Genomic DNA, 21,731 nt, shown 5'->3' on the forward strand with positions numbered 1-21,731 from the left:
TTCATCTATATCCGTGGTTCTCAACCTTCTGGCCCTTTAAATACAGTTCTTCATGTTGTGACCCAACCATAAAATTATTTTCGTTGCTACTTCATAACTGTAATGTTGCTACTGTTATGAATCATAATGTAAATATCTGATATGCAGGATGGTCTTAGGCAACCCCTGTGAAAGGGTCCTTCGACCACCAAAGGGGTCGCGACCCACAGGTTGAGAACCGCTGATCTATATGATGAGCAGTGTCAAAGGTGATGACATTTCCTGAACCAAAAGGCAGGCCTGAGAGTCCAAAAGAAAACCTGACTTTTAAACAAGGCTGTACCAGAAATCACTGATCATGTGCTTATCATCCACATCACTGTTCTTTTGAGAGCAGTCTCTACACACTCAGCCATGACAGGTTCTCACCAGAAATCTAATAATTGATTTTTGCTGCTATTTCTTGATAATAATAGAGTTAAGGAATACTGTGTGTCCTTCCCAAACCTGCTCATACCCTGCCCTCCCTCGGAAACACCTTTATAAACTCATGTACCTATGCCTGCCCTTGTGCTTTACACCCGTCTCCTCTGCATCCTTATTCATTATCTATCGTCACCTGGAATTTCTCTTCTTTTTCTTATGTTTTTGGCATCTTCATCATCATTCCTTATTCTTTGCCTAAAACAAGTTCTAAAGCTATTCCAAATATTAAACTGCATTAAACAAAACAAACAATTCATTTTTTTCTAGTAGCCAGATTATTCTACAGGTGCCATACCATAGTTACCTTCACTGCCTACTTTCTTAAAATCGTTAACAGTACTCCCTGACCGTAAGTGTATATCTTAACTTTTGTTTTCCTTGATCAACTACTCAAATTCCCTGGCCACAGGCACAGCGTTTCTGATTCAGTAGGACTGGGTTTGGATCTAGGATCTGCATTTATATGAGACAAACCAGGTGAATCTAGTACAGGAGGCATTCAGCCCAGCCGGGGTGGTTCAGTGGTTGAGCATCGACCCATGAACCAGGAGGTCCCAGTTTGATTCTCGGTCAGGGCACATGCCCGGGTTGCGGGCTCAATCCCCAGTAAGGGGTGTGTAGGAGGCAGCTGATCAATGATTGTCTCTCATCATTGATGTTTCTATCTCTCCCTCCCTCTCCCTTCCTCTCTGAAGCCAATAAAAATATATTTTAAAAATAGAGGAGGCATTCAGATTGTACTTTTACCACACCCTTTCATAGGACTTCAACTCTATGCCAACAGCACCTAAATCATTGCAACCAACTCCATCCTCTCCTCTGGACCTACAAACTACATTTCCCTGCATATCTGACCTGATCCCTCAGAGTCATCGTATCCCAAACTTAATGCACCATTAACCCCCAAAACTTGCTCCTCATCAAATATACTCTGAGACAGAACCCAACTGTAAAGCACATTTTTCACTCCTTCTGCCTCACGCCATGCCGATTCATAAATTAAGCAATCCAGTCCTCACCTCTGTTCTCACTGTTTCCCAAGTGGAGGCTTTGATGGGAGCTGTTTGGACTCTTTTGTTTACTTCCCGAATGGGCTCTCACAATAGCCTCCCTTCAAACTTTTATACTTAAAATCAAGACAGATGGTATCATCCTTTTGCTAATCTTGGCAAAGTTCCTATTCATCTTTAAAACTGCATACAAATCCATTTTTGTGTCACTACAGGATTTTTATCATCTTACTCCAGTCTACCCACCAGTCTCGTCTCTTATAATGTCTTCATCTCCCTTCCACCCCCCTCCATCCTCTCTATCCCCAGCCTCCTTGGCACTCCGACACTGTGCCTTCATAATCTCTACTTTCTCCCAGGCAATCTTCATAGGAGTATAAGTTAGTATATCATTTATGGAAATAAATTTCGTGACAACCATGAGAGTTCTACCCCTGTTATGTTGTTACAGCTATACTGACTGTAATCATAGCCAATATTTGTTGATTTTCCCCCCATGTACTCTGGAGCATTGGACTCATTTAAATCTCACAAGTACTCTCACTTCATCTCCATTTTATAGATGAGGAAACAGAAACACAGGAAGGTTATACAACTGCCCATAGTCACACAGCCAGTAAGTGGCTGAGCAGGATGGACTTTGGCTTTTGGCGACTTGTCTTCAGACCTAGCGCTCCCTGCTGCTCGGGAGGGAAACACGAGTGGGCCTTTCTCTGAAGTGGGTGTCCTTTCTCTGCCCACAGGATCAAGAAGCTGAAGGAGACTCTGGTGGCGGTCCAGCAGCTGGATAAGAACATGAGCAGCCTAAGGACCTGGCTGGCTCACATTGAGTCAGAGCTGGCCAAGCCCATCGTCTATGATTCCTGCAACTCGGAAGAAATACAAAAGAAGCTCCAGGAGCAGCAGGTAAAACGGGAAACAATTGAAGAAAATAAATAGGCTTTTGAATATCTGTCCTCCTGGCCTGGCCAGAGGGTGGGTGTGAGAGGTGACTCGGAAGGGAAAGTGTGGAGGGCGCTTGGCAGGTTTAGTGAGTAAGGGGAGGCCTTGCCCAGGCAGGGGTTTGGGGCAAATAAGTTCCATGTCACCCCAGTGCTAACCCTTCAGAAGATATGTCATCACAGGGTTAATGTTGTTGGTCAATCAAGAAGCCATCCTAAGATGGTAGGTTAGGTTGAGCAGCAATGATGTATCTAAAATAATGCTGACTGTTTTGTTTATTTATTTGTGGATCACTAGCTCACTACCATAAACTTAGAAAGAAACCTTTTAAAAAAAAATGTTTTCATTGATTTTTTTTTAGAGAGAGGGAGAGAGGAGGGGGAGAGAGAAAGAGAAACATTGATGTGAGAGAGAAACATCAATCAGCTGCCTCCCAAACACGCCTCCAGTGGGGATCAAACCCAAAACCCTGGTATGTGCCCCGGCTGGGAATCAAACCAGCGATCCCCTTGGAGAATGAGACAATGCTCAATCAACTGAGCCCCAACGGCCAGGAAGGAGCCGTTTAAAATTTCATATAGTAGTGTTTGGAGAAAGATTAAAGTGCATACTTAGAAATTTTAGTGTCTAAAATAATTCTCTTTTGCAAGGAGGATTGCATGACCTGCAGACCACACACAGTAATTTCACCTTCATATGTGTACCAAAGACAGCATATTCCACTGGCATACAATACACACCCCAGCAAAGCAAAAGAGGGTGACCCTGAAAAATGCATACAGAAGGGATTTCCACCTCCCACTTCCCTTGCTGCTTCTTACTAAGCATAGCAGACTCCAGTTGCCATAAATGAACACCATCAACCCCCATCAAGTATTGCTACTCCATGCATTTAGATTGTCCTTGAAAATTCTGTCCACACTCTGGTTATTTTTATTAGTATTTAGGCCACTATAGCCAAGTTTTTTAACTTGCTAGTAAAAAATGTTTAAAATATATAAACAGACCTATTTCTGCAATCCTGTGAAACAGTTTATATTTTTAGTTTTCAAACTATTTAAACCAATGAGAATAGGCATTAAACTACATTTTTTTAGGTGTTGGGTTTACTTTGATATTTAAATTAGCATTTCTTTTTACAAGCAATTGTTAGGGTATTTTTTTCAATTTTTGTAAGATTAAAACCTCTGATGGACTCTTTGATGTTTGAAATTCTGATGATTGAACTTTGAGGGGGACTGTCAATAATCCAAATTTCCTGGAGAACATGGTAATGATAACTACAAGTGATAACTAAAGTTAAAATTTAATGACCAGTATTGTAATTTAGCAAAGGTAAGAAAATTAAAACAGTATCTAATTAAATATGGCAAATTGATTATATGCACATATAGCCCCACCCACTACTAAAACCCCACCGCAATGATAGTGAAGGGGGAAAGAAAGTCAAAACCCACAATTGCAAAGAGAACAGAAGAGATGCTAGAGATGCCAGACATCCAACAGCATTTTGAATAGGTGAATAGTGATGGTGTTAGCAGATGGAGGAAGGAGAAAGATCATTCATGCCACAGAGTTCCAAAATGGCTCAGGATGTGGAGCTATTAAGTCTGTATGGCTTTAAAATGGAAGATTGCTTAAACGTCTGAATAAGGAGTGATTAGACTTCAGATATTCTCAACACTCCCCGCCCCCTGTAACCTAGCTAGTCAGGAGAAAAAGGTGAGAGAGAATATACATACAAGAATATTAATCCCAACTATGTGAGTAAATTGAGGAACTATCTTTAGAATGAGAGAAAAGCTAAGCATATTCTAGAGCTGTATCAAAGAAAAGGAAAATATATTAAGGACCATAATTAATAAGGCAAGCAAAAAATGAACTCACTTTTAGTGATGGAATACTTTGAATACATTGAGTTAAAAACTCAATAGAAAAAATAATGTATATTTTGTGCTGATATTCTTGGAAGTTAATATAAAGATTTCACACAAAGTTCAATGCCTTCTTTACCATCATATCTATTTCCTTCATTTAAAATTGCTCACTGAGAAAAAATAAATAAATAAATACATAAATAAATAAATAAATAAATAAAAATAAAATTGCTCACTGAGGAAGCTGCTGATGATAATGATGATGTCATCATACATAGTAGACAACCTCGGTCCCTTAAACCCACGGTACCTCTTAACAATGGTAGAATTAACATATATTTAGAGATCAAATCCCAGATCTTGAGTTCCAGCTGTTAACAGGAACACATATATCATTTTGACCAATTGATTGATCAATCTATCCATGGGAATGGAAGTGATATATCTGTGAAGTTGAATCTGGGGCAAGATTATATTTTTTAATTTATCTTTATTGTTGAAAGTATTACAGATGTCCCTGCCTTTTTTTCCCATTGACCACCTCCACCCCGCACCTGCCCCGCCTAGGCCTTCACCACACTATTGTCTAGGTTCATTTTTTTTAATCCCTAAAAAGCTCATTTTATTCTTGATATAGCTAATGTAGTCTATTTCATTTGTTTAGTTTCTATTTTGGCATTGCTCACATAGCTGACATATTTCTAGATTCATTTACTCATGCTTTTGAGCTTGCCGTATCTTATAAATGAAGTTGAAGTCTCATGCATTGAAGGAAATGAAATATTTGTCAACATTGGGCCTCAGCATTGTCAGTCAGTTTCTCCCGTGTGTATACAAGGATTGCAATAAAGCGTGTCTCATTCCCCACAGGACCTTCAGAGAGACATAGAGAAGCACAGCACGGGCGTGGCTTCCGTCCTCAACCTGTGTGAGGTCCTGCTGCATGACTGCGACGCGTGTGCCACCGACGCCGAGTGTGACTCCATCCAGCAGGCCACGCGGAACCTGGACCGGCGATGGAGAAACATCTGTGCCATGTCCATGGAAAGAAGGCTCAAGTAAGCTGGGATGTTCAAACCGCTGAGAAAGAGGAAGGACCAAAAGAAAAAAAAAATTACCCAGAGTAGCCATTGGTCACTATTTCCTTTCGGTTGCAAAATCCAAAAATAGCCTGGGTTTTCCGAATTTGTCGTTGTGCACATTTAGTTGGGAAAACAAGCAGATAGAAAGGTAACATGCAAATATAGCAAGCCAAATGATGCCTGACCTAACCGTTTAAATATAATTCAGAGAAATACGCCTTTGCTGAATAAGCATAAGTTACAGAATTGGTGGTTGAACAATACCATTCTGTTGTTAAAAATTAAATGATAAAGCCAAGGGCTTATCTTATAGCCCTTTGAAATTCAAGGCAGTAAAAGACAGTGCTGTGTTAGCAAACTAAGGTAGTGATTTAAGACCCGTAATCTCTGTGCTCTCTGGGGAACTCTGGAAAGCTCACCCTTTGTCTTGCTGTCCTAGACTGATTTTGATGGGGGTGAGTTTGATGTTGGACTTCAGTGGGTTTTCAAACCTTGTTTTGTTTCAGCCAAGCCTTGGCACGCATGTGTGCACTGCAAACGTGGCCTTGCGCTTCCACATTCTCTCGCACTTTTCCGAACAGTTCACATCATGTGCGTGAAACAATCGATGTGACTAATTCCACATCCAGAGCCGCAGGATGTGTGTTTAAAAAGAAACCCACAAAACAGCTGCATCATGTCAGCTGCAACAGTTGTCCCCTTTGCACTCGGGTCAGAGTTGGCCCCAGCGCAGCGATTGTTTGGCACCGCAGCTGCGTGTTTGGTCTTAATCCCGTGGCAGGTTCTGGAGCACGCACGGTCCCAAAGTCAGACTCTGTTCTTTCGTGTTCTGTCTCAGAATTGAAGAGACATGGCAGTTGTGGCAGAAGTTTCTGGATGACTATTCGCGTTTTGAAGATTGGCTCAAGACTTCCGAAAGGACAGCCGCCTTCCCCAGCTCTTCCGGGGTCCTCTATACAGTTGCCAAGGAAGAACTGAAGAAATTCGAGGTGAGCTATCGTTCCCAATCTCTCGTCCTGCTGTTGCTATGGCAGTCCCCAGCTGGTAGTCGGTGTCCCAGGACAGAAACTCATGTTCACCCACACATTCTTTTCTTCAAACAGCTGGGGGATAAAGTTGTGATCATCTTTATTACCATCTCATAAATAGGCAAGAAATGGGATATGAGACTTTTATTTTAAGATGATCAAGAATTACAAATACAAAAATAAATATAAATAAATAAGTAAAAGAATTAAAAAATACAGTACAAAATAAAGTAATGAAGAGGAATTTTATTAGAAAACAAATATCAGGATTCCTCTTTCCCTCCCCACCCCCCCATACACACACCCCTCTCCAAAAGATCTTGGCATTCTTTTTAGTTCCTATTCTTCACAATCAACTATTTAAGATTAAAATATGATGGTTTTCCATACTATAAAAATCTATCTTCCAAATATATTTTCTTCATTTATTTTTACCTAATTGGAGCATGGAGATATATATATATATATATATATATATATATATATATATATATATAAATCAGTAATAAAATGAAGTTGGCTCCAGATTGAATAAAACATTTTCATCACGAACCACTTCTAATTATAAGTGATGACTCCAAGAACTCCATTCTTGAGTCAGGGAGACTTTTCAATTTTGTGGAGACAAAAATAGCCAGCCTAATCACACTTACAAAGGCAGGAATCCTTCAAAAACTGACTCCCATTCCCCACAATCCTGAGTCTGTCCCGTCACTGTGATAGGAGAAAACCTCGCCTTCTTGGCCGGCATAGCATGAAGTCAACTTTTTTTCAATTTGAAGTTTCTTCTCCCGTCATTTCCCAGATAGGCAGACGTGTGTACTCATACACACTGACAGCAAATGGTTCTGATGCATGTGTCTTACAAAAATTATTCTCCGTTATTCATTCTGAGCAAAGTTCCCCAAGATGTTTAAAAGTCAGAATAAAAATCAAACCCAATACAGCTGCATTCATTTTTTAATTTATTTTAAAAGTAACTCCCATGGGTGCTTTATTTATTATTATTTTTTGATATCTTTTTATTGATTTTCAGAGAGGGAGGGAGAGGGAAAGAGAGAGAGAAAATCAATGACAAGAGAGAATCATGGATCAGCTGCTTCCTGCACGCCCCCTACTGGGGATCGAGCCCACAACCCAGACATGTGTCCTTGACCTGAATCACACCCAGGACCTTTCAGTCTGTAGGCCGACAATCTATCCGCTGAGCCAATCTGGCTAGGGCCAGATGCATTACTTTTTACCTTACAATATTTACTGAGGCCTGTGATCATAATTATGACGTTTGCTTGTTGGTCTAGTGAGGTTTACAATCTGAGAGTCAGGGATGGGCAGGTATATGAACTTATAAGAATGTTTAAATACTGCGTGAAATAAATAAGTGTTCTTCTGACATCTGAATATGAATTTGAATGTAACTACATCACTAAATTCCAGGGGGAAATGTTTCAGATCTAAAAGGTTCTTCCTTAGAAAACCTTTGGTAAAAAGCCAGAGTCGATCAACAGTAGATGCAGGTTATCCTGGGTGAACCAGTGTTAGTGAAGTCTTCCTGTTTGCATCTTAGCACGCTCAGCTCCGGGACGGTTAAGATTTCTATAACTGGCTTATACTACAAAGAAGATTATGTAAGATACTTTTGGATGCTATTTTAGACTCTCAGATTTTACAGCAAGCGTTAGTCATATTGTTAACTCCTGCAATGAATGATTTTATCATTCATCTTATATTTAATTTTCTTACAAGACAAAAATAAATCACAAAAATTAAATTTTGGCATGAATATTTGGGACAGATCTGGGGGTGCTAAGGCACCCCCGGTGCCTGCCAATACTCCAGTGACTTCTAGTAATGGCAAAAGCTGAACTTTTCTTACCACCTCCTTCTCCGAGGTAATAATTTAAACTTTGATAGAAAAGAATAATTGATTTATTAGGATGAAGGCTCTTAAAGCACCTCTCGGAAGGAAAGCCATTCCAGAGCAGAGATGTGGCAGATATAAATAGTTTGAGGGCCCAAAGGAAGCCAGACGCTGGGACTGAGATGAGGACAGTCCAACTAATTGTACGATTTTCTAAGGCCAAGATGAAAATCAGTTGTAAGTCATACACATGAGTTTGAAAAAAAAAGCTTGATTTTATTTTGGTCAAATGATTCTTTCTAGGGCTATGCTAGATTGCAGAGAGAAAGGATAAAGGGTATTTTTACCCTAAGAAATTCTGAACTGTAAACATAAATAGCCCTGGCCAGTGTGGCACATGGGAGGCAACCAATCGTTGTTTCTCTCCTCCTCCTCCTCCTCCTCCTTCTTCTTCTTCTTCTTCTTCTTCTTCTTCTTTCTCTCTCTCTCTCTCTCTCTCTCTCTCTCTCTCTCCCCCTCCTTCCTCTCTCTATAAAAAAAAATTAAATAAAACAGTACCAGGTAAGATGCTACATCACTTCTAAATGTTTGATAAAAACTGAAGCAATAAAAAAGAAATAGAGCATGGTCCAAACTTTTTTCGATGTAAAATTACCTGTATTTTACTAAACTGCTTATCTTAAGAGTTCATAATAGCCTGCACTTAAAGGGCATTCTGCAAAAGGTAGTTTTATTTTTTTAATGGATACCAGAATTGAGGCAATTTCTGGATTTTTAAGAAATTACATATTTTGCAAATAAAGAGAAAGTTCTTTTGTAGATATCTTTTCTCAGTATTCACATCAGGAATTGTGGACATTTCAAACTCATTTCAGCATACATAAATATTTATGTAATAAGTTCGTTTTACGAGAAAATTTTGTTCTAGCTGTTAATGATCTTAAACGCTATATTGTATACGTATATGTATAAATTCTATATGTAGAAGTGTGTAGTATATATGTGATATATGTCTGTGTATTTGTATATATACATATATATTTATTAGTAACCATTTTCTTGCACATTTCTGTATGCTCCACCCCCTCTCCCCATGCTGACTACATTATTTCCCTTTAAGACGGGGATCTCCACGCTCATTAGAGACTGTCCTGAGCCTGTCCGTGACAGGGTGACTTCCGTCTCCCCCTCACCCTGCAGCCGGAAGCCTTGACAGCCTGGCCGAGAGCCCCTGATGCGTCTCCCTCACTGAGTGCTTCTCTGTGGTCCTAGGCTTTCCAGCGACAGGTGCACGAGAACCTGACCCAGCTGGAGCTGATCAACAAGCAGTACCGCCGCCTGGCCCGAGAGAACCGCACCGACTCCGCCTGCAGCCTAAAGCAGATGGTCCACGAAGGCAACCAGCGATGGGACAACCTGCAGAAGCGCGTCAGCTCCATCTTGCGCAGACTCAAGGTCTTTATTCTGCCTCCTCGGTAGCTCAGGGGCCCGGAGGACAGGATCGGGCCATTCGAACACAATATTAAGTCACAAGCACTGTGATTCTGTAAGATAGGGATGGCAAGAGGGGGATCTAGGGTTAATTTATATGTTAAAGCAGTGGTTCTCAACCTTCCTAATGCTGCGACCCTTTAATACAGTTCCTCATGTTGCGGTGACCCCCAACGATAAAATTATTTTCGTTGCTACTTCATAACTGTAATTTTGCTGCTGTTATGAATCGTAATGTAAATATCTGATATGCAGGATGTATTTTCATTGTTACAAATTGAACATAATTAAAGCATAGTGATTAATCACAAAAACAATATGTAATTATATATGTTTTCTGATGGTCTTAGGCAACCCCTGTGAAAGGGTCATTCAACCCCCAAAGGGGTCGCGACCCACAGGTTGAGAACCACTGTGTTAAAGGATGCGGGTTCTCATTGCTCATTAAGAAAATGACTTTCCAGAAGACCATTGGAATTGGCAGTACTGTCTCAATATGAGCGCTTTGTAATTTTTATGATCTTCTTTTCACATCCAGCATTTCATTGGCCAGCGTGAGGAGTTTGAGACGGCACGGGACAGCATTCTGGTGTGGCTGACAGAGATGGATTTACAGCTCACTAATATTGAGCATTTTTCCGAGTGTGATGTTCACGCTAAAATAAAGCAGCTCAAGGTAATAGATTAGTGATTCTTCAGATTATCAGTGTGAAGAAAGTCTGAAGGGGAAGATCGTTTTAAAATACATTTTTATTGATTTCAGAGAGGAAGGGAGAGGGAGAGAGAGAGAGAAACATCAATGATGAGAAAGGATCACTGATCAGCTGCCTCCTGCATGCCCCACATTGGGGACTGAGCCTGCAACCTGGGCATGTGATAGCTGGTTCATGGGTCAATGCTCAACCATTGAGCCACATGGGTTAGGCTGAAGGGGAAGAGATGTGCAGATCCTTTGGTGAAAAAAAATGGTAACTTTTTTCAGTTTTCTTTTTTTTTAATTTTGGGGGGTGACATTGGTTAATAAGATTATAGAGGTTTTAAGTGTACATTTCTAGGTTACTTGATCTTCATGCTGCCCAACATCCAAAGTCACATCATTTTTTATCCACACATATTTGACCCTCTTTACCCTTCACTACTCCCACCCCTCTTCCCTGTGGTAACCACCATACTGTTGTCTGTGTGAGTTTTTGTGTGTTTGTTTCTCTTGTTTGTTCATTTGTTGCTTTCACTTTTATATCCCACCTCTGAGTGAAATCATATGTTTCTTGACTTTTTCTGTCTGACTTATTTCACTTAGCATGATACTCTCAAGGCTCATCCATGTTGTTGCAAATGGTAGTATTTCATCTTTTCTTATGGCTGAGTAGTATTGTATTGTGTATATGGACCACATCCTTTTTATCCATTCATCTATCGAAGGGCACTTTGGTTATTTCTATGATTTGGCCACCATAAATAACGCTGCAGTGAACAAAGGGATGCATATATCTTTGTGAATAAATGTTTCTGGTAGATACCCAGAAGTGGGGTTGCTGGGTCATATGGTAACTCTATTCATAATTTTTGAGGAACCTCCATACTGTTTTCTATAGTGGTTGTACGAGTTTACATCCCCACCAGCAGTGAATGAGGGTTCCTTTTTCTCCACAGCCTGTCCAAAGCTTACTATTACTTGTCTTGTTGAAAATAGCCATTGTAACATGTGTGAGGTGGTATCTCATTGTAGTTTTGATATGCATTTTCCTAATGGCTAGTGAAGTTGAGCATCTTTTCATACATCTATTAGTCATTAATATGTCCTCTTGGGAGACGTGTCTGTTCAAGTCCTCTGTGCATTTTTTAATTAGATTGTGTGTTTGCTTGGTATTGGGTTGTATGAGCTCTTTATATATTTTGGATATTAGCGCCTTGTCAGAGCTGTTGTTTGTAAATATCTTCTCCTATTCAGTTGATTGCTTTTTTGTTTTGTTCTTGGTTTGTTTTGCTGTCCAAAAGCTTTTCAGTTTGATATAGTCCCATTCATTTATTTTTGCCTTTACTCCCCTTGCCTTTGGGGTCAAATTCATAAGATCTTCTCTAAGACCAAGAAATTAGCTCTTCTTGATTGAAAAAAAATTAAAAAATGAAAAGGATATTAAAAATGAAATATAGAGCACTACCCAGAGATACCTATCATTAACATATTACTTTTATTTATTAACTTGATAGCCACAGTGCTGGGAATCTTTTTTCCTGATTAGTTTTATGTGTGTGTTTTTGTTTTTTTTCCTGATTTGTTTCTGGCACCTTCAAATAGTTTATTTGACCTCTATGTTTCAAAGAATTATAACTTTCTCATATTGGAATTTCATTCCACATATTCTACACTCTTAGAGGCCAACTTAATTTTAAACATATTTTATATACTTCACTATATAATTCAACCACAGTGGCTAGTTAAAATTTTAAACAGAAGGGACATCCAGTACATTAGATAAAAGGATTCTCTAAGAGGAAGTGTATTTAACAATTTGAATAATTTGCAAAGCATCTTATGAAATTTTCTTCCCAAGATAGTTAAACAGATTTAACAACTACATAAAATCATGATGACTATAACCTTAGGTTATTATAATAAAACAGGAAGTTGCTCTTAATCATATATTAGGATGAAAAAGAAATCATAAAATAGTTAAGCCTGGTATTTTGCCCAACCTCTCTTTCCATCCCTCCAACCCTGACTTTCCCAAGTTGTCTCACAGGCAAATCAATATTTAAAACCTTTGGCAGGGCATTTACTCCAAGTGGTAATTGAGTTTTTCTTTTTGGAGTCTGGCAGGGACAGAGAACTCATTATGGCCCTCTATTCTCCCCTTGCAGTCTTCATTATTGGACAGTTTTGACTATTCCAGAGTTTATTCTTGTGAATTAAAATGTATCCCCTGACACTGATCCCAAGTAGCTTAACTCTTCTGAACCATGTAAAGTGAGTCTAAATGATTCTCCTGAATTACTTATTTTTCAAATCATTTTCATCTTTCCTGCTCATGTCCCGAAACAGCAAAAATCATCTGAGTAGAATTGGTGATATTGTCATTGGCTTGGTTTCTCTTAGTCATGTCTGATGTACGATCAAAAAATCTAAAATTAAAATATTCAATATATTTCTTTAAAGTGCTACATTTATTTATTTCATTGGCACTGTAATGATTACAGTGGATTGTCATCAGGGATAACCAGTGCTATGGATTCACGGTGGTTTGAATGTTTTCTCCTCTGATTTTCTGCCCACACTGTCCATGGTAGTAGATTGGATTAGCCAAAGGCACGCTTCTGGTCATGGAATTTTAGAGACTCCATTTCCAACTCATGTTCTGACTTAAAATGTTTATGTTTTACTTTATAAAGTAAAAGCCTCTTGGCTTGTCATAGTAGAGGGTACGTTCACTATTCCCTACGTGGTTTTTCTAAAGATGTAGCTTGTCATTATTTCATGTCAGTGTGAGCAATGAAAATCATGTGGGACGTGTGCTCCCTAGGCCTTCCAGCAGGAAATTTCGTTGAACCACAACAAGATCGAGCAGATCATTGCCCAAGGAGAGCAGCTGATTGAGAAGAGCGAGCCCTTGGACGCGGCGGTCATCGAGGAGGAGCTGGACGAGCTGCGGCGCTACTGTCAGGAGGTCTTCGGGCGCGTGGAGAGATACCACAAGAAGCTGATCCGCCTGCCTGTATGTAACACCAGTCTGTCATTGTCGCCAAATCTAAAGAGAAATCGTGATGTGGGTTTCGGTAGTGTTGTATAGTGGCTAAGGGCCCAGACACTGGATCCAGAATGCCTGGGTTCCAGTTTCAGCTCTGACGTGTTGGCTACGTAACCTTTGGCAATTTACTTAACCTATCTTGCCTCAGTTTCCTCAACTGTGAAACTAGTTTAATAACAGTGCCTACCTTGTAGAAAGGATTATTTGGGGGCATGAAATGAGGATGGATAGATGATTGATAAATAGATGCTAGATAGATAGATATCTTAGAAGAGTACTTGGCACATATCATCTATGGAAGATAAATAAAGAAGCTTCTAGAAGAAAGGAGATGAACATGAACAATGTAAATAGTTGCTCTACTGATGAGGTTGTTTTGTGGAATTTTTTCTTTTCCATTCCCCTAATTGCTGCCATAATCACATCTCAGTGTCAAGATGTTATTACCAGAATATTTGGAACCTTCTGTGTTAACTATATTTTGTGTCTGGGATATAAGTTTAAAATGGACCAGCTACAATTTTTCAGTGATTTCCTTCTGTTTCTGACATGTGCTACTATGTTTGTGTTGTGTTGCATGCATAGTACTAAATTGCCTTTATTTACATTATCTTATTTAATCTTATACTCTTTCTTTGAAGTAGTTTTTTTGTTTGTTTTAAAATACATTTTTATTGATTTTTAGGTAGAGAGGGAGAGAGAGATAGAAACATCAATGAGAGACACATCGATCAGCTGCCTCCTGCACGCCCCCTACTGGGGATCGAGCCGGCAATCTGGGCATGTGCCCTGACTGGGAATCAAACCCAGGATCTCTTGGTCCATGGGATGACACTCAATCCACTGAGTCACACCAGCCAGGCAGTAGCTTTTAATATTATTTCCATTTTAGTGCTGATAAAACTGAGGATCTGTTAGATTAATTTATAAGACATTTTTAAAAGTTAGTATAAGATTATTGCTTATTTGGTGATAGGAAGTTTAAAAGTATCCCCACTGAGGTAGGAATGTGACCCCAACAAGCGTGAACTCTGAGCTTTGGCGAGAGGCAGGACAAGACGTGAGGAGGGATGCCCTGGTCGCTGCGGTAACGGAGTTGGCTTGACTGCCTTTCTAGCTCCCAGACGATGAGCACAACCTCTCTGACCGGGAGCTGGAGCTGGAGGACTCGGCAGCTCTCTCAGACCTCCGCTGGCATGACACCTCCGCGGACAGCGTGCTGTCCCCCCAGCCTTCCTCCAACCCCTCCCTCTCCCTCGCCCAGCCCCTCCGGAGTGAGCGGTCAGGACGAGACACCCCTGCCAGTGTGGACTCCATCCCCCTGGAGTGGGACCATGACTATGACCTCAGTCGTGACCTGGAGTCTGCCGTGTCCAGAACTCTGCCCTCTGAGGATGAAGAGGGTCAGGAAGACAAAGATTTCTACCTCAGGGGAGCTGCTGGCTTATCAGGTAGGAAAAAGCGCTTCCTATATACAAGCTTAAAAGGAAATAAAAGGGGTTGGATATTGTACTGGAAACATGTAACTCAGCAGACCCATCTTCTTCCTTCTCCCACGAAGGGAAAGTGTACATAAGGGAACATTGGATGTTCATGTGACTATCAAATACAAAAGTTGGCATGGCCATTGATTTATCCCACATATACTTAGGGTCTTACAATGTGACAAGCGCTTTGCCAAGCCCTGGGAACACCCAGTTCCTTTTCTTACACTCAAGTGTGGAACACGGACAATAAGTAGGACATGTTTGGCACCAGGATCTAACATGCATGGGCAGGTACAGAGCATAACCAGGGGACACCTAACCCGGAGCTTTGAGGAATGGCTTTAGGGAAGGGACCTTGAGCTGAGTCCAGAAGGATGAGGAGGAGTTGGTCAGGTGGATGCAGCAATGTTCAGAGGAGGAAAGCAGAGGGCACCCAGCCCAGCTTTCTGAGTAGCCGCAGTACTGCTGGGCACCTGAGGTTTGTTCACAGCGACAAGGCTGTAGATTGGGAAGCATAGAGTGGACAAAGAGGAGGTGAAAAGGCCAACCAGGACCTCATCATGACACAGCCTATTCACATGGAAAGGCGTTTGGCTTTTATCCAGAAGGTAATAGGGAGCCACAGCACGGGCCTAAGGAGGGAAGCAATGTGATCAGATGCATATTTTCAAAGAACCTGTCTTGAAAGTACTAGATGGAGGGAAGTGCATTGGGATGAAGAGAGTCCAAATGGAAACATTTTCTAATCCAGGACAGAGATGGGATGGTGGCCTGAACTAAAGGAGAAGCATTGGGAAATAGAAGGGAAAAGATGTGACAAATCATAAGCAGTCTCCTCCATAACTGATGGCTGACAGAATTGGGATTGAGGCGATTTTCTGGCTTGAGTACCTTAGTGAAAGATGTGATTTCTCTCATTTCTGTTTTGTCTTTATGGTATCGCCTAATAGTTAGGCATTTGGCATGGAAAGCAGCGCTGTTCAGTATGTAGCCACTGGAGCGCTGACGGTTGAGTACTGAAATGTGACTGTTGTTGAGATTTGCTGTGTCAGCCACACTTCCATGAATACATGAAGTTCAAAGGCTTACACAAAGAAAGAATATTAAACATGAACATGTTGATTCCATGCTATGATTTAGATGTATTGATTTAGTAAAATAAAGTATTAACGTTATTTTCATCTATTTCTTACTACTTTTTGAACCTGGCTGTTAGAAATTACACGTGCAGCTCACGTGATGTCCATTGGCCTCTTTCAGCACTGTTCTGGAATCTGAGTCTCTGGGTTGAAATTTCTTTAGTAGCTTTTGAGACTTTGATAAGTAACTTAATTCCTCTGGGCATCAGTTTTCTCATCCATAAAATGGGAATGACTCTCCCATTCACTGTAGGGTTGCTGTGAGGGTACATGACTGCTGGACACAGTGCCTGTCTCATAAAACACTCTCAACCAGTGAGTGGGAGCCCTCACTAGGATTCACTTCAAGAAAACGTGCCCAGGAGCTATCTGTCTACAAGAACTAACTTCCTTTTTTCCCCGGGAAAGTTGTTCTCCTGCTACAAAAGAATCAACGTTTCCAGAACTTAGTCTGTGCTCTTTTCGCAGATGTCACGATCCCCGAGAGCCCCGAGGCCTTTGTAAAACTCACAGAAAGTGCCATCAGAAATACCTCTGGTAGGCACGCCCAGCCAAGGCAGCCTCCCGCCCTCACCTGTCACAGGCCCCTCTCAGCACCGCCTGTCCCTCTCTCGGCTCTGTGGCACAAGCATGTTAAGGCAGAATCTTCTCTTCTGACTGCTGTACCATGAGAACAAAAACAAATGAAACAAAACAAACACGAGGTTAAGCAACACCAAGAGTAAGATCTGAATAGCCAAGTGCAGTAACTTCTCGCCTGCTCAGTGGTGATCAGCCTCATGAGGTGCACACCTGCAATGCCCATCAGCAACAGAGAACAGGGGACGGAAGCCCTGGTCTTCAGCACGTGTGCCCCGGTGCCCGGTGGGGTTGTAGCAGCCCTGACTTCGTGGCTTTGATGGGTCGTCCACCTCCCTCTGACTGGAGGGTCAGGGCTCAGGCTCTGGTTGAACCACCAGCCTGCATGGGTGACCTTGGGCCGCTGTTCATCCTCCTGATCTCAGGGGTCACACATTAGACAAGGACTGAGACCAGATGTTCAGCTCTGTGTCAATGTGGTTAGTAAGTCTAACCACATATAAATACTTTGAAATGAAAATTGTATTCCACAGTGCCTTAAGACGTAGATTTTTATTTCAGGACAGAAGGATTCCTGAAACAAGAAAAATGAAAGAAAGAAACATGAAACCAGTTTTGCTTAACGTTGCACTAGACCCGTGGTTGGCAAACTGCAGCTTGCGAGCCACATGTGGCTCTTTGGCCCCTTGAGTGTGGCTCTTTACAAAATACCACAAAATACCACGTGTGGGCACGCACATACAGTGCAATTGAAACTTCGTGGCCCATGCACAGAAGACGGTATTTTGTGGAAGAGCCACACTCAAGAGGCCAAAGAGCCGCATGTGGCTCGCGAGCCGCAGTTTGCCGACCACAGCACTAGACAAACTGGATGTAGTTCAGGGTCAGTAATTTGGAGGAGGGTGGAGCGTAGGGTTGGAACACAGTGATGTGGTAATGAATTACTGGGTTATTAGTTCACACTGAAATTTTTTAAAACAAAAGGACAGGAAGCAAAGTACCATTGCTGAGATGATGACAGCCTGGTTCCCAGCGAGACCTCTTCCAGGTGTAGTTAGAAGACCTTTAAACAAAAAGTCATAAGGCTTACTGATATCTGCTCTGCTTTCACCCTGTGCTGGCTTCACTCTGATAATCCATGTTCTTGTTCAGGTCGAAGACTGCAATACACACATGCAAGCACACCACCGCATGCACACACACATGCATGCCCACACGCATGCAAATAATTTTGCTAAGAGGTATTGCATCTCTGCAAGGAGCCTGAGCCAGGAGTTCTAGGCTGTGAGGAAGAGCAAGCCGAGAGGGAAATGCTAAAATCTTAGCTTTCTCCTGCTTTTGATTCAAGTTTTAAACAAAAGCAAGTCATTGCTCGTTTGCTGTTTCCATACATACCTATCTTGAGCGAGTCTTTTCTTGGCTACCTTGAAGTCCTGTCCTGCCTTAAGTGAATGACACAGCCACCTGGCACGTCAGGGGCACTGTCTTCTGCTGAGATGCAGAAAGGAAAATGAGAGGCCGTGTCGTCTTCTGCTTCAGAAGTGACTGCAGAGGGAGCATGACAAGTAGCTGCCTTGCAGTTCTTGGGGAGCAGACGAGGTTTTTAGAAAGGCCTTCCACAGCTCACAGTGTGCAGATTTTCAGGGGATCCACTGTAAAAGGGGGCAGGCACAGGGGCTGATAGAACCCACTGCTGAGCCCTTTGCAGTACCCAGGCAGCTCGGACTCTTAGTGAAGCACATTCATCGGTCTGGTCCTTTAAACCTCTACCTCACCAGCACGTCAGTACTAAACTTGCTTTATAATTGCCCTCACCCATGCTGTTTCTCTACAGCTTTAACTGCAATGATTTCTTAAGCTTCTTGAAGGTCACGCTTGCAAAGCTTGTAAAAACTCTTATGGTTGACCCTGCAGGGGATCCCAGTGCCTTAGAGTCACAGATCCGACAACTGGGCAAAGCCTTGGACGACAGCCGCCTTCGGATGCAGCAAACAGAAGATATCATCCGCAGCAAAACTCCCACAGGACCAGAGCTGGACGCCAGCTACCACGGCTACGTGAGTATCCTGACCTCCGGGATGCGGACAGGTACCTGGAAGTCACAGTTGTGTGACAGAGAACAATTTGTCTGGGGCACGAAGGCTTTATGAGCTCTCCAAACACCACGCTGCCCTTGAACTCAGGCGTGGGTGTGCAAAACAAAGCCCTGTTAGCAGCAGGTTACCTGTCGCGTCTAGCTGGACCATGGCAGGCGCACTAACCTACTGCAACGGCCAGCCTGTTCCTTTACACAGAGAACTTAGTGAAATCCGTTTCATCGAAAGTAACAAAATGCTCTGGCTCCCGAAAGTGATTAGGCATTTTTCCAAGTTCAGCTAATGGTGTTTGGACCATGCTGATCCTCGGAGCAACAGATTTTAGCTAATAGATTACTAACAAAGCATTTTTTAAGTTCTTTTCTTGGGCTTATTGATTCACTGGATGGCCTTGGGAATGTGTTTGTCTTCTGTTTTTAGTATGTTCATTCTGGAGAAAACAATTCTAACAAGGAATTTGTGGGAAAGATAGCAAGAGAGTGTATATATTACCGCTCCTTTTTTTTTTAAAAGCTCTTAGGAAAGTATATAATGACTTTATTTGCTCTGTTCAAGTTACTGACCAAATAATTTTTCCCAGAGAACTACCTATTTTTCTACACATATTCAAGCAAGAGAGTCTGAAAGGAAATCTCATCCAGGCCTCAAACCTTCTTTTCCCACCCCAGAGACTGCCGAGTAAAAGGAAAGAAATATTTTTTGTTGTTGTTAATCCTCACCCGAGGATATTTTTTCCATTGATTTTTAGACAGAGTGGCAGGGAGGGGGAGAGACAGAGAGAAACATTGATGTGAGAGAGACACAATGATTGGTTGCTTCCCGACCAGGGCCAGGGATCGAGCCTGCAACCGAGATACATGCCTTTGACCTGAATCAAACCCTTCAATCTGTGGGCTGATGCTCTATCCCAGTGGTTCTCAACCTTCCTCATGCGGCGACCCTTTAATACAGTTCCTCATGTTGTGGTGACCCCCAATTTCATTGTTACAAATTGAACATAATTAAAGCATAGTGATTAATCACAAAAACAATATGTAATTATATATGTGTTTTCCGATGGTCTTAGGTGACCCCTGTGAAAGGGTCATTCGACTCCCAAAGGGGTCGCAACCCACAGGTTGAGAACCGCTGCTCTATCCACTGAGCAAAACTGGCTAGGGCAGGAAAGAAATGGTAATTTTCCAAAGTCACACAGACTGCTTTTTGAAATCAGGGAAGAGAACCATTCTAGTTGCATATGCTGATCTTCACATCCCCACAATTACAGAAGAGTGACCAATCATGAGTTCACTTCCTGTCCAATCTGGCCTATTACACCGACTTCTATTAGAGTGAAACCTCTTTTTGCAAAATATGATATAGTTTCCTGAGGTCAGTGCTGACATCCCTGAGATTATAGTCAACCTCAATCAAAAGCAATCAAAGTCACTTAATAGCAATGTGATTTGTTACAGGTTTTAAAAGGTGACTTTATGGTCAGTAGAGCAGGCATGCCTTGAAATGATGTGTTCCTTTAATCTTCGAATACCATGCTACTAAGCATGGAGTTGGAAGCTTCTCCTTTGATATTAGACTTTATTCCCTTAATACCTATTAAGCAATGGTTCCAGTTTCTCATGAAGCAGCTGGTTTTAATATTGCTTTATGCTTTTAAGTATTTTAATTACTTAATGCAAAAAACTGTTCCTTTGAGATTTGTGGTAATATTATTGTTTCCACTTTTCAGTTTAAGAAAGAGGGAGCAACTTGCCAGAAATTATGTTATGTAATACCAGCTCAGGGCTCCGAGTTTAAACCCAAGACGGGTTTAATCTGTCTTTGTTATTTTTTTTTAATTTATTGATTTTAAAGAGAGAGCGGGAAGGGAAGAAGCAAGGGAGGAAAGGAGAGAGAAACATGGGTCTGCCGTTCCACTTCTATAAGCATTCATTGGTTGCTTCCTGTATGTGCCCTTACAGAGAGTCAAACCCACAACCTTGGCGTATCGAGAGAACGCTCCAGTCAGCTGAGCTACCTGAGCAGGGCCTAGTCTGTCTTGATTGATAAACTTAATTTCAAAAATGTTTTGAGGACTTCCCATGCAAAAGCACATATGCAAAGTATATCTTTGAGCCTTGCTTTATGTGTGTATGGAGGTGTCACATGTGTAAGAAGCATGCTTTTGAACTTGGCCTTGTTTAGCAGAGTGGCACAGCCGCTGTGCTTTCTGAGGAACTACAAAGACATTTCCCCAGAAGCCCTTGCACGCGTGGGAATGTGAGAGCCTGGTGACGGGGCCTGTTTTCTGGGTCCAAACAGATGAAACTGCTGGCAGAGTGCAGCGGCAGCATCGACTCGGTGAGGAGGCTGGAGCACCAGCTGAAGGAGGAAGAGGAGAACTTCCCCGGCTTCGTGAACCTGAACAGCACTGAAGCCCAGACGGCCGGTGAGTGAGTGCCGCTCAGGGCAAGGCAGGGGCGTGGAAGGCTCGGAAGCACGTTGTTGTACCCGAGTGTCGCTTACCTCCGTCTACACATTTCCGTCCCGAGAACTTGTCTCTGTGTCCCAATGATCTCCTGTGACAAAGAGGGAGGTGAAATGTCCCCTCCACTTCAGTGCACTGTCCCTACTGTCACTAGTCAGGCACTTTATTTTATTTTATTTTATTTTATATTTTAAATATTTTTGTGATGCCACAACTAGCATGGCTAGGGTTCTGGATCTGAAGAAGGGGCCGATGCACAAATGAAAACACTAGACAAGAAATATGAATTTAGAAATCATGGGGGAACCAGGTGGAAACTTCCCTGTAGTGGAGAAGCTCTCTGAAGCCCTGGACCTGTTAGTTTTTATTCAGTTTTTAGATACACATCTTCCCCTCAGTTAGGCACGGCAATTCAGTAGCAGACAGACTATCTCAAAGGTTAGTAAATATTAGTAAAGATTTAC

At 41.8% G+C, this 21,731-nt stretch overlaps 1 protein-coding gene across 3 annotated transcripts in view; it reads left to right on the forward strand.

The window, feature by feature from the left end:
- The window catches only part of SYNE1 (spectrin repeat containing nuclear envelope protein 1), a 384,525-nt gene that overhangs the window by 344,638 nt on the left and 18,156 nt on the right, over positions 1 to 21,731 (forward strand). For 2 of the 3 annotated variants that reach the window (XM_070417448.1, XM_070417450.1), the window contains 10 exons: positions 2,219 to 2,381; positions 5,165 to 5,352; positions 6,215 to 6,365; positions 9,538 to 9,720; positions 10,295 to 10,432; positions 13,278 to 13,469; positions 14,620 to 14,953; positions 16,597 to 16,665; positions 18,622 to 18,764; positions 21,102 to 21,228. In XM_070417448.1, the coding sequence (XP_070273549.1) occupies positions 2,219 to 2,381; positions 5,165 to 5,352; positions 6,215 to 6,365; positions 9,538 to 9,720; positions 10,295 to 10,432; positions 13,278 to 13,469; positions 14,620 to 14,953; positions 16,597 to 16,665; positions 18,622 to 18,764; positions 21,102 to 21,228 (1,688 nt within the window). The remainder of the gene's footprint in view (positions 1 to 2,218; positions 2,382 to 5,164; positions 5,353 to 6,214; positions 6,366 to 9,537; positions 9,721 to 10,294; positions 10,433 to 13,277; positions 13,470 to 14,619; positions 14,954 to 16,596; positions 16,666 to 18,621; positions 18,765 to 21,101; positions 21,229 to 21,731) is intronic. The other variant, XM_070417449.1, reaches the window with a different exon arrangement.

The sequence above is a fragment of the Myotis yumanensis genome, unplaced genomic scaffold (assembly GCF_028538775.1).
Source record: "Myotis yumanensis isolate MYYU_CA2020_CCGP unplaced genomic scaffold, mMyoYum1.0.hap1 SCAF_6, whole genome shotgun sequence".
NCBI lineage: Eukaryota > Metazoa > Chordata > Mammalia > Chiroptera > Vespertilionidae > Myotis > Myotis yumanensis.